At 38.4% G+C, this 12816-nt stretch overlaps 1 protein-coding gene across 3 annotated transcripts in view; it reads left to right on the plus strand.

Moving 5' to 3' along the window:
- The window catches only part of LOC139943992 (uncharacterized), a 71235-nt gene that overhangs the window by 39258 nt on the left and 19161 nt on the right, over positions 1 to 12816 (plus strand). The window contains exons 18-25 of one of the 3 annotated variants that reach the window (XM_071940917.1): positions 1955 to 2084; positions 2775 to 2875; positions 5558 to 5645; positions 6045 to 6155; positions 6443 to 6565; positions 7542 to 7898; positions 9917 to 10051; positions 11374 to 11535. In XM_071940917.1, coding sequence (XP_071797018.1) covers positions 1955 to 2084; positions 2775 to 2875; positions 5558 to 5645; positions 6045 to 6155; positions 6443 to 6565; positions 7542 to 7898; positions 9917 to 10051; positions 11374 to 11535 — 1207 coding nt within the window. The remainder of the gene's footprint in view (positions 1 to 1954; positions 2085 to 2774; positions 2876 to 5557; positions 5646 to 6044; positions 6156 to 6442; positions 6566 to 7541; positions 7899 to 9916; positions 10052 to 11373; positions 11536 to 12816) is intronic. The other 2 variants (XM_071940918.1, XM_071940919.1) reach the window with 2 other exon arrangements.

Below are 12816 nucleotides of genomic sequence, written 5' to 3' on the forward strand. Positions count from 1 at the left end.
GTAGAGTTCTAGGCAAGGATTTTTTCATTTTAATGGTGCAAGCAGGGCCGATTTGATTTTAGCCACTTCCATTGGAAACTCTTAAACTCTGTCAGACTATTTTAAAGGGGCACCAATTTCTAGAACCATCTGGCAACAAATGCCTCATTGACCTGATATTGTATACTCAATGTATATGTAGAGAGATTACTCAATTGTTGAACCAGAAACTGACAAACCACACCAGTGGTCCTGTGATCATGCCAAGATTTTGATTCGTCAGAGTATGGGTTCAAATCCTGGTCATAAGTCTTTGAGTCCTGGAACTATTTGGCAATAAATGTCTTGGTGGCCTTCGTGTAATTTCAGGCCAGCGGATTTGTAACAGTTGAACCAGAAACTGACAAACCACATCAGTGGCCCTGTGACCATGCCAAGATGTTTAGTCATCACAGTATGGGTTCAAATTCCTCTAGTCCCAAGTCCTGGAACCATTCGGCAACAAACGCCTTGGTGACCTTTGTGTAAATTCAGGCCTGCAGATTTTGTATATCCAATGGATAAAGATGTACATACCTGTACATACATTCATATCAGCATTTATATCAGGTGCCTTTTTCCTTAGGTAACAAAGCGCCTACAGAAGATGCAACAAAATGTCCAACCTCAAGATGTTCCACTGTGTAAATTTGTGTGAAAGTTTTATCTTGGAACATCAAGAAGTTGAGCTTCATGTGGAGCATCACACTGTTTAGTGGCAGCAGCTGTGACAGCGCCCTCTCTATATATAGACAGAGATTACTCAGTTGTTGAACCAGAAACTTACAAACCACATCAGTGGTCCTGTGACCATTTCAAGATGTATAGTCATCGCAGTACGGGTTCAAATTCCTAGTCCCAAGTCCTGGAACCATTTGGCAACAAACGCCTTGGTGACCTTCTTGCCTGCAGATTTTGTAAGAGCTATTATGGATGTAGAGAGATTACTCAGTCGTTGAACCAGAAACTGACAAATCACATGAGTGGTCTTGTGGCCATACCAAGACGCTGAGTCATCAGAGTGTGGGTTCAAGTCTTGGTCACAGGACTTGTGTCCTTGGGGGGAAAAAACACTTGACTGAGACTGTGAAGTGAATTGGGTACCTGCCTGTGGGAGTAGAGATAACTGATTAATGATTGTCAATAATTAGTAACCTGTGTGCCCGGTGCCGCATACTCCTAAGGAATTGATATTGTTTCAGGAGTGCTTTAAACCTGATGATAAACTGGGATAGGAGTGGTGTGAGGAGTTAGAGTTAGGGTTCAACAGGTCCTCATGAATGCCTTTTCATCCATATTGGCACGACCTTGTCACAGTACATAAAAACAATAAAAAATTTGGTTTGCGGTAACACCATGTGTGTGTCTATTTGCTGGTTCAATTATGTTCTTTTGAAAACTTGTCTTGCTTTATACTCGGGTACCGAGAAGTAGATTTTTCATAATTCGGGACACTTCTCAGTAAACCCAGTCGTGCATAAGCCCATGAAGCACTTAGAGGAGCATTACAATAAACATTCATTATTTACTGCCTTGCAAACAAATATACCCACGACAAACTGTATTTGGTTGGGAAAAGTACATTATTCTCTTTAGTATGATGTATATTTTGCTATGTTTCATTTCTCTTATCACTAGTAAGAAGAGTGTTAAAAAGAAACTAACTTATCATTTACATCAAGGATTTCCATAACTGGGCATTCACAGTGGTTTTGTATTTTATGGTAAATCATGTAGTTAGGCAGATATTGGTTAATATGTCATAGTTGTAAATTGTCAAAATCCAGATCAATTGAACTTCTCTGACCCAAGATTTCAAACTAAACTCCAACTAACTTCGGTCTTTCTTCTTTTTTTTAAGCGCCTTGTATCCTTTGGTATTTTGGCGCGATATAAATCCAGTTATTAGTATTATTTTGTATGCTTTACTCCTCAGTAAACCGGCTCCGACAAGTGCACCCACCAGGAACTCCTTATTTGCAGATGAAGATGGGGAACAAGACGGACTGTTTGCTGATAAGGAGAATATTCATGTTCCAGCTGCGTCTAAGCCCACTATAATCAAAGTGAGTCAACTTACTAGAATTATTTGCTCCAAGGAAAGTTCAGGCCAGGGCCAAATTTCATAGAGCTGCTTAAAGAATAAAATACTGCTTAAAAAAAATCCCTGCTTAGATATAAAAGCAGGATATCAATCAAACATTGTTCATGTGACATCGTATGTTGGTTAGTAATCTTATTCTGGTTAGCATTATTTTGTTGTGCTAAGTTTTTTTGTGGTGTGGTTAAGTAGCTCTGTGGAATTGCTAGATGACTAGAGCAAGCTAGTCGAAGCGTTGAGACCAACCCAAGAACTGACTCCGCGGTAGCACAGTTGATCACGATCCTATAAGCTAAAGTAGTCCCAGCCTATTTTCTATACCATCCGCCCGGGTAATAGTTAAAAAGCAGGACAGTTCTTTTCAGAACTGAAAAGTCTCCCGAACCCCCGAAAATCTACTCCACGGCAGTAGAATAAAGAAAGACAGTTGTCTAAGAACAATCTCTACCTGGCAAGTAGATACACGCATGGTGTTACCGCAAACCAAATATACATTGATACCTCACCATGCAATGCCTCAAATCCTATATGGTATCTCATGCTTATTAAGCAAGGCTCTCCTGTGGTTCACAACTCACCATGCTTGGCAGATCTTTAGTGGCATGTTGATTAATTTTATACCATGAATATGTAAATATCTTTAAACCAATTACAGCCCGATGCTAACAAGAAGCCGTCTGGTGGGAGTTTATTTGATGACATTGATGGTGATGATGATGATGATCTGTTTGGAGCGGCTTCACAACCCAAAGAAACGTGAGTTATTGTATTTATTTCACTGTGGTTAGATTTCTCTTTAGTCTCTGTGTAAACTGAGATTCAAATCTTTTACTGTGAGGAAATTCTTTTTACAGGCAGGGCCAAGGTTTTTTTGGTTTCTCAGTTGTGTTATTGAAAATATTGAAAAAACACAGCACATGTTTCTTGCACTATGTGCCTGGCCCCTTCCTTTCGTACTTTTGTTTTATTTAATTTTAATTTCTTTTGACTGCATGCTAATTTTAGAAATTAGGGTTTGCGGTGCCAGGTATAAATCTTTTTAATGAAAAGTGTAGTCTGATGGCTTTTGGGGATTTTTTTTCTGAGAGAAGTTATCTTTTGTGAAAACATTTTGAGATTGAGTTAAATTCTTTTAATTAGCTTTGCCAAAATGCTAGACTTGGATTAAAGAGGTGAAGTGGTCAGCAATTTCTAGCCTACTTAGTTAGTTTCCATATGGCGGAGTTACCTTATTATGGGGTTGAATGCTAACTTATGCTGTTAATGGTGCTTGTGTATCTAGGTAAGACTCTTAGTCATAATTGGCTTCTCTTCATCCAGGTGTTCAAATTGGTATTGTGTTTGTCATTCTTCATGTAAGCTCTTAAAGGATTTGGGTACTTTTTGTGGAACAAAACACAATGTCCACAGATTTACATTAAACTTACACAGTTTGAAGATAATGATAGTATAAAGTGTACCTGCAAATGTTAGTTGCTGATGTGCTGTAGTGTTTGAGAAATGAGTAAAACAATGTAATGAAAATACATTTTCATGACATTGTTTTACTCGTTTCTCAAAAACTACAGCACCTCAGCTAGTAATATTTTCAGGGAAGCTTTCTACTATCATTATCTTCAAACTGTGTAAGTTTAATGTAAATCTGTGGACATTGTGTTTTTTGTCCTTGTCACATAACCACGGGATGTGGCTCCAAACAACCAATGTAAGAAAGACGAACAAGCCATGCACTCATGAAATAAATGAACAGTGAAAGAAGCACTTCTAATTTACTATATACATCAATATTTAATTATGAAATTCCTCATCGAACACTATCAATCAACATGTCCAATATTCTTTGGCTCTAATTACAATTCCTTGATTCAAATAAAATCTCCTCCAAAGTTAAACCAAAATAATTTATCTATCCTTACTTCACCTAAATTAAAACTTTAAACCTCAAAACGTTCTGAACTTCACTTCAACTTACTATCTTCAATGAAAATCAATAAAGAAAAACTATACTCTGTTCTCAAACTCCACAAACTTCTTCAAATGACAATATAATAACTTGGGCTAGTAGAACCCTCCACTTAACTTCAAATCTAAATTACGTCTTACAAAAACTTCTTATCCCAACTTCTGCTCACAACTGGAGTGTAAAACAACTCCCTTAATCTCAAATAACAATTATTTCTTTCCAACTTCTTTTCACAACTGGAGAATAAAACAACTCCCTTAATCTCAAATAGCAAAATTTCGTTCCAACTTCTTTTTCACAACTGGAGAATAAAACAACTCCCTTAATCTCAAATAGCAAAATTTCTTTCCAACTTCTTTTTCACAACTGGAGAATAAAACAACTCCCTTAATCTCAAATAGCAAAATTTCGTTCCAACTTCTTTTTCACAACTGGAGAATAAAACAACTCCCTTAATCTCAAATAACCAGTGTTCCAAAATTATCGGGCTAGCTGTTCTTTCGACGGAATCCGTTCAGAGGATAAAAAGCTTGAAGCTATACCCAGTCTTCATTCTTGACGAAATTCCACAGTTCAAATGGTTAGCTCAATCATGGTTCATCCAGTGTAGGGTGGTAGAAAAATGGAGTATCCAGATTAATGTCTGTCGTAAACTGTTTAACCCGGAACCAGTGCCATCTACAAAATCAATACCAACCATACCGATACCATAATGATAATTGAACAGTTCTTTCTGGAAATGCTTATAATCAAATAGTTTCTACACTTGGTTTGCACTATAATCATAAACTATCAAACTGTACATTTTCGTACTAAACTTAGAATGAATTTCAAAGCAATATTTGTTCACAAAATAATTCACAACTTACGGTTAGGAGTTCCCTTTAAACTTAAACGGTGTCTGCCTTATATAGCTTTCTGTTGAAACAGCAAAATCTTCAATTTGTCGCAATGATACAATTTATAAAACAAAATTCTGCATGAAGGTCCTGCAATATGTCTGACCTCCCTGATAGCAGATCTTGGAATGACCAACCACACCCTAATCTAAGGCTGCAAGGAATTCTTAAGCTCACCCAACCATGGCACCCACTCTACAGAACAATAGTCACCTCTCAATGCACACACATACACCCTACATCAGCCCACTCATGTCTTCCCAAATAAGGACTTGTTCACTCAACTGTAGTTCACTGACTGCATCACAGAACTAAATGAATATTCATTGGATCTCTAAACTCTTGACCAATAAAATAAATGAGGGAAATATAAAAAATACACATGGGTTATTTACAGTACTAGATCACTTGTGACAGTCCTACAAAAAGTACATAGACCCATTAACAGAGTTCAGAAAGCCTAAGTTATCTTTCAAGTATGTAACATGAATGATCAGTGAGAATTGTTTCTTTTATTTAGTTCCAGTCAAAGCAGTTTTGCAAGTCATTAAAGTTGTTGTTTTGTTGATCTTACAGGGCAAAGAAGAAGCCGGCTGGAGGTGTGGCTTTGTTTGGAGGGGCATCGCCAAAGAAAGACGATTTGGAAGAGAAACCAGCAGTCAAGGTAAAAATAATATCAAACCGTCTGGAGGGTAAGGGTCATTCAACCCAGAGGTCCATATTAACAAAGGTTCTGTTCGATTAGCTTCCCCTTGTGTACCGAAGTTTGCACTCAAGGCAGCCACAAAACGAGGCTAATCGGAAACTATATTATTACACAGGGGCCCAAGGTCACAGAGTCATTAGAACACCTCTCTTATGCTATGACTGTCTCTTCTCCAACTTTCACTGGGAGTTGTAAGACTGATAATGTCAAATTTAATTAATTGCGATTATATCGAATATCGCGATATATTCTCGGCGATATATCGTGAATAAAATAAATCTATATAGCCCAAGCTAACTGGTTGTAGATATTTTAGCCACTTTGCATTAATTACTTTCTTTGTTTTGATTTCATCAGAGACGTGACAAGAGTCCAAAGACCAGAACAACGTTGAGTTTGTTTGATGACAATGATGACAAAGATGATAATTTGTTTGGTGGCAAATCGACAGGAACAAAAGACGATATGGTAAGAGACCACCCCCCCCCCCCAATACCCTGGCCCAACCTCATGGATCTGAAAACAACTCGGAGTCAGGTTCTAAAGCAGGCGTAATGTTTACAAATTGCACAATGTAACGGTTAGGACTTTCAGGGTAGCTTAAGGCTCCATAAACATTGGAAGTCTGATCGCAAAGGCCCACCCTTGAAATTAGCTGACGTACACCCGGCCCCGACTATGTTTGGCGACAACCCTTAATTGGTGTTGGTACATGTCCAGATACAGATAAAGATATTGCACTTCTGTCTTCTCAGATGACAAGGCGTCGTACTAAGAGTAAGAGTGTGTTTGACGATGAAGACGTACTCTTTAAGATCCACGAAGAAGCGCCCCCTGTTGATCTCTTTGGGTCAGTTAGTCCAGTCGCAGCAGCTAAGGTAAGCTTCATAAAGATTCTCCTCGTTGTGTTTTTCTTTTCTTACCCTTTACTCTTTGTTCTAACTAAAGTTAAGATTACAAATATTGTCAGACAAAGTTGTTTTTATCGGCAACAAGTTTTTGTTACGAGGGACTATGAGATAGTACTGATTTCCCATGAATCTAAGCTTTTGACAGAATCAGAGAATAGAGTACATGTAGTATGATTATCTGCTAAGTTGTCCAAATTGGCGGCTGGGGTTATGGCCCCGGCTGACGATCAAGCCGCAGCATTTGGACATGGCTAAGTACATGTAGTTATATGCCATAATGTTTAATAGGAACTTGTATTGCATCAACAGAATTGAACACTTATAAGTTCACAGGATAAAAACCTTAAACTTCTTTTGAAAATTGACAAATACGTGTATGCATTGCTTTGATAATGAAATATCAAACGGGTGGACAAATTTGTAATTGGTGGACCAATTCAGATGATTTGGTTGGTTGGCATTTTCGTGTTAAAAGAGATTGTATTTCAGTGTATCAAAGTTGTTGATGGTGCAAGTTGCATTTAACATAAGTGACATGTTGTGGTTGATGTACGGTGGCCTGTGGTCTTTCTTAAGGAAGCCACATGTTGCTAGTGGCCTCTGCATATATCACCATTTCGGTGATCATTTGGTTCTAGTTGGAACCACTAGACAGGCATGATATTCTTCCTACTTTAGTCTGATTTCCGTTTTTTGTTTGCGTTGGGAAAAATGTTGATTAAATATCGTGAAATGTCTATTAAAGCCCATACCACGCGTACATGTACAGTGTAGGTCAGCTCTTGTATTCGATAAAGTATTCCTACTCTTTTTTAAGGACCAAATATCATGCCTGCCTAGATGGGGAATAATTATGTAATAATGTATGGTTAAGCAGCTGCCCATGGTTCAGCAGCTATACGAATAGGGATATTAAACTTCTCTTGTGCCCACTAAACATTAGCCCGATTCAAACCTCGATAAGCCAAGATCAGCCTCCTCAGCTTCAAAAAGCCTCTTCAGCGACGAGGATGATGACGACCTCTTCAGTGCCGCGACAAAGGCGTCGCCAAAACCCGCTTCCAAACCTTCATCCACCAAAAAACAACCTGAACCCACGACCAAGCCAAAGAGCGCCTCTTTGTTGTTTACTGATGAGGGCGATGGTGGGGACCCGCTGGGAGGGCTTAAACCTCCACCCCCAGAGGTCAAATCGAGGTCAGGGAGTAAAACGTCAACTCCTGAGGTGAAGGAGCAACCGTCTGCGGAGATTGGAAGTGAGGAAGGTTCGGCGGAGGCTGACCCCTTGTTTGGGGAACAGGTAAGGCGTTAAGATGAAATCACTGCATGTCTGGATCATGGCCTAATTTCATGGCTCTGCTTACTGTACCCGTATTTACGGCGTAAGCAAAGAATCAGCGCTTGCGGCAGCAGAGAATTCTGTGCTTATGTCAAGCGAATTTCACGGTTAAGCAGGGAATTCAGGCAAGTGTGTGTGCGTACTCTGCACTAGCGCTTATTCCACGCTATTAGGCATTCTACGTATTCTAGGGCATGCTACGCATTCTAGCGTAATAGTTTGGCGCTTGCAAGTGGAGAATTGTGAATGTAAGTGGAGAATTGTGATTGTAAGCGCAGAATTCGGCGGTAAGCAGAGCCATGAAATTGGGCCCATGTCTGTGCTCAATTGTGTTGCCTTTCTGATAAAATATTGCTGTGTTTTGTTCAATTTTGATCATTTTGAAAGTTTGTGTTACCTTTGGCCGAGTGTTGAGCCATATTTGCTTACATGTACTTGTGATTTTTCATTTTCACTTCTTCACTTCATACAATTTTTGTGTGTATTGATTTAAAGTGCGTTTTTTAGCTTGGTTCATACTTCCTGTGAATGCGAAGCAAATTTTGATGTCACGCGGCTGTTTTTGCAAGGAATGTTTTTCGCTGGAGTTGAACACAGTTCAACTGTTTCGACAATATTCGTTTGTGAATTTGTGATGTAAAAATATGTATTGCATTAGCATTCGCAGGAAGTACAAACCAGGCTTTTCTTAATATCTCTCTAATAATGAAGGCACATGTAATACAATTTTCTGTGTATCTTCCGTTTGTTAAGCCACTGTTGTATTTAGTTGTACTCTTTGCCTTGCTTTCTTGATGAATGTAACTAATGTAAGGTGTTTGTGTGTGTGTATTGATACGTCTACTTACTGTGTGTATGTCATTTGATCTTCGTGACTGGCTGTGTATGGTGTATGTAGACTGTGCAGTCAAGTCGTCCTGCTGCTACATGTATGTAACCGCATACAACCACAGGGAGGCTTGAAGGCAAACTAGTCTGCTTCCCTTTTGTTCAAAGTTTTCATTCCTGTTGTTGCAGACAAGGAATATGACTAAAAAAGGCTTCAGCACCGTTCGCTGCGGCTGTTGCTCTAAGGGTGTTGGTTTGTAGCCAAAGCTGCTTGATTCTGATGCAGCTTTACTAAGGCAACAAATTCCATTCGTAGATTTCAATTTAATTTGTCGATTGGAACCTTCAAAATTCTCACGCATGTACAAATGGTTGTAGGTCGGCACAGTGTCGTGGTACAGCAGAATGTTCTGACATGGCGGTGCCGGGAAATTTCCTTCAAGCGTAGACCATGCCCACTTTTTGACTGATGCTCCCTGCAAAGAGCCATCTTGCAATATGCAAGTTTTTGTGTTATTTCTTGTACATGTATGTGACCTTTTTCCTCCTTTAGTTGCTGTAAACTTCAACTATCGTTGCTTTTTGTGTCTTGCCTTTTAGAGAAATTTCACCTGCTTGTTGTGTGTTGAATTAGATATTAAGAGTTTGTTTTTAGGTGTTAACTTTTTGTTAGCGAAGTCATTATATGATGATCATAGTGTTCAGAATTTGGGTCCCAAATATTTTGAAATTTCTTGATTTTTCTCGCCCTTAATTACATGACTGCCCATTTTCACAAATGTTTATGCAACCACTTACTGAGTCATATTCAATTCAATTCAAAGCAAGGTTTATTTCCACATATAATCATCAAAAAGTACAGTCAATAATATATAAATGTACATGTGTAGAGGCACGTTTCAAACACCAGGGCCTTGTTGTCAAGGGACCAGTCTACAAAACAACAGCTTAACCAAAGAAGAATGAACGAAATAAACAAAATAATACCTACAACAAGAATTAAACTAACATACTCTCCGATGTGCTTGATGAAACCTTTAAAAGCTTTGATAAATTTAAATATCAGCCATCTCTTGAATTTAAAAAATCTTAACTAATTTTTCTGTAAGTTTGGCAGTTGCTGATCTCCTTCTGACTTGACTTGTTTTCAGCAATCACCTCCTACTACCGCTGCCAAGCCTAAGAAGCCTGTCGGTGCAGTGTCGATGTTTGCGGGGCTGGACCCCTCTCTTATCAAACGACAGCTCTCGTCCGGATCGACCAATGAGGATGAAGAAAAGGATAAGGTAGGCTTGATTGGTCCAATCGGCAAGGATGGTGAGGAAACAAAACTCTAAGGTTCGATAGGAAAAATATTGAGTCTTTCTCCTGACGAAAAACAAAATTGTAACCTCCTGAATCTGGGAGGTAATTTCTTGCATCCTTAAGTTGCTCCCAGAAGTTGAACATGCCTGAAATTGTTTTCAAAATTAAACTTAATGTCAAGTTTTTGAAGTTTGCGATCAATTGGAATAATTATTATGCATTTATTTTTCTTCGGACAAACCAATCATTGAGTTGTATTACATTGTATGCCATTGGTTCTTCTCCCAACAACTACAAGTCTATGATGCTGCTCCCAGTCCCTAGACAGTTTACAATGTATCATAAGATCAAGTCACGCGTTGGCACCTTTTTCCCCCGATTGTAAAAAAAAAGTAACATTTTTAGTTTTAGAAGATTGGAAGGGTTGTTCATTTGCAATGACGAACACAGAGTAGAACTGATCCCTCAGTTAAACTGCTCGACTGTTGCAAATATTTGTTCACACATCTCCATTTTGATGTCAAGCTCCACTTCACAGGTTTGTTTTCAAATGTGAAAAGAGACAATTTTGTTTCTGTGTTGGACCACCTTTCTAAGTAGTACCTTGATCGAGAGTCCATTTTGAAAATTCAGATAGGAAAAAAAGTATCCTCAAATGGTTCTTGGTTAAATAAAAAAGTAGCAAAAACCTTCCTCAGACTTTCACAGCCAGCATCCAGAACTGGGATCTGGAATCACGATTTCCTGTTGACGTTAACTCGAAATGTTGTAACTGTGTTTTAAGTGTAGTTGGTAAACTAGATGCATGACAGTGATATGTATGGATAGGTTGTACACCAGTGCTTGTTGGTTAATGCTGTTATATTTGTAGTCGGATAGAATGTTTTTAAGATGATTGTTACAGAATCTATGTCATTAGGCAGGTACTATTTCAAAGTTGGAGAGTTTTAAAATCCTTTTGCTATATTTTCTTTGAAAGTTAATATGTTAAATTAATTTATCTGAGAATTGTACCTTAATTTTTTTCGATATATATAATAATTGTTAACTATTGGCCAATCCCGCCCCCACCTAGGCCGTGTACGAGACGGCAACTTTCGGCTACAGCTACAGCTAGACTAGTGTACTGCCAGTGTTACAGAAAAGGCAGACGAGTGCGATCTAGCCGTAACTGAAGCCGAAGTCACCGTTTCGGACGAGGCCTTAAAATGTACTGGTGTTTTACTTGAAGGTACGCCACCTGTATCATTATCAAAGATACACATGAAGATAAAACACTTGAACATGATTATATTCCAAACAGCGTAACCGTTTATCGAGTAGCGGTTCGGACCATACAAGCCCCAAGCCTTTCATGGCACCGTCCTCCTCCTCGACTAATAAGCCCGCCTCTGTCATCCGGTCAGTCAAAGCACCCCAGGCTAAGAAGGGCCCTGGTGCTGGCAACAGAATTAGCATGCTTCAGGTTGGAACATAAATTACTTTTCATTTCCGTTCATTTCCTTTTTAATTTATTTATTTTCGTTTTCTTTTTATCCTCAAAATAGTAGTTTCTAGCACTATCTCATGCTGGCTTAGCTCTCTGCTAGAAACACGATCATTCATTTTGTTTTTTTCAACCCCCCCCCAAAAAAAAATAAAAATAAAAAATAAAAAATAAAAAATTGTTGTTACATCAACTTTTTTTTTAATACAGTGTACTGGAAATTTTTTACAGAATGAACCAATTGGATCTTTCCTTCCATTTTTTCCCTTTTTTTTTATATTGTTTTTGTTTTACTTTACTTTTAAAAAACTGTTCTTCAATCAATTTTCTTATTCTTAATTTAACAAGAAAAGAAAACATATGAAGCTTTTTTATCACAATTTTGTTATCACATCCTAGAATATATTCCGCTTTTAATTTTTGTTAAACCCATTCTTGTTTTTATTATTTTTGAAATATATTTTATCCTGTTGGATATTAGTTAGTTGCTATATTGCTTTCATCTCTCACTAACATGTAGTCTCTAACCCCAGCTGGCGTCCTTCCTCATTCTAACAAACTCTTACACTACATGCTACCTCAAAACACTGGTGGTACGCCTGGACCCAGTTATATTTTCTATTATACTTCCACTACTGAGTTTTGTAGGTCCACTAATAGACCAATCCATTAAGCTCCGCCCCATTGCGTATTGACCAATCACAACACAACGAAGGTCCGACAAATAAGGTCCGACATGCGTGCGCATATCTTGGCGTGCGCGGCAGAGTTGTGCAGAAAGGCATTGGAGAGCCCCACGTGTTCTTGCTCACACGTGCATCGTGGGCGGAGCCTACTGGATCGGTGTATTGTACATAAAAGTGTCTGTTATTTGACTGTCTTTCTTGGTGTACCTAGTGTAGCAACAAAGTGTAGAAATAACCACATATACCTACCTCAGTTACAGTTCTATCTGTTGATTGTTTCATGTTGGTCTCCATCCACCGAGAGAAGAGACAGAAAAACTGTTGTGTTCTTGAACCAGTTGTTCTTACCACTTTTGTTTAGTACAATTCTTTTCTGTCCATTTCTACTTTCCACACAGTAATCAAATAAATTGTTCAGCTCAATTTTGAGACAGGTTTAATTTTTTTTATAATGATACAAATGTTAAAAATACTGAATGTTAAAGCACCTTGAGCGTCACTGAGTGATGGATATGAGCGCTATATAAAGCCACCGTTTTATTATTGTTATTTATTAACATTGCACAGAGCAGAA

The sequence above is a fragment of the Asterias amurensis genome, chromosome 11 (assembly GCF_032118995.1).
Source record: "Asterias amurensis chromosome 11, ASM3211899v1".
Lineage (NCBI taxonomy): Eukaryota > Metazoa > Echinodermata > Asteroidea > Forcipulatida > Asteriidae > Asterias > Asterias amurensis.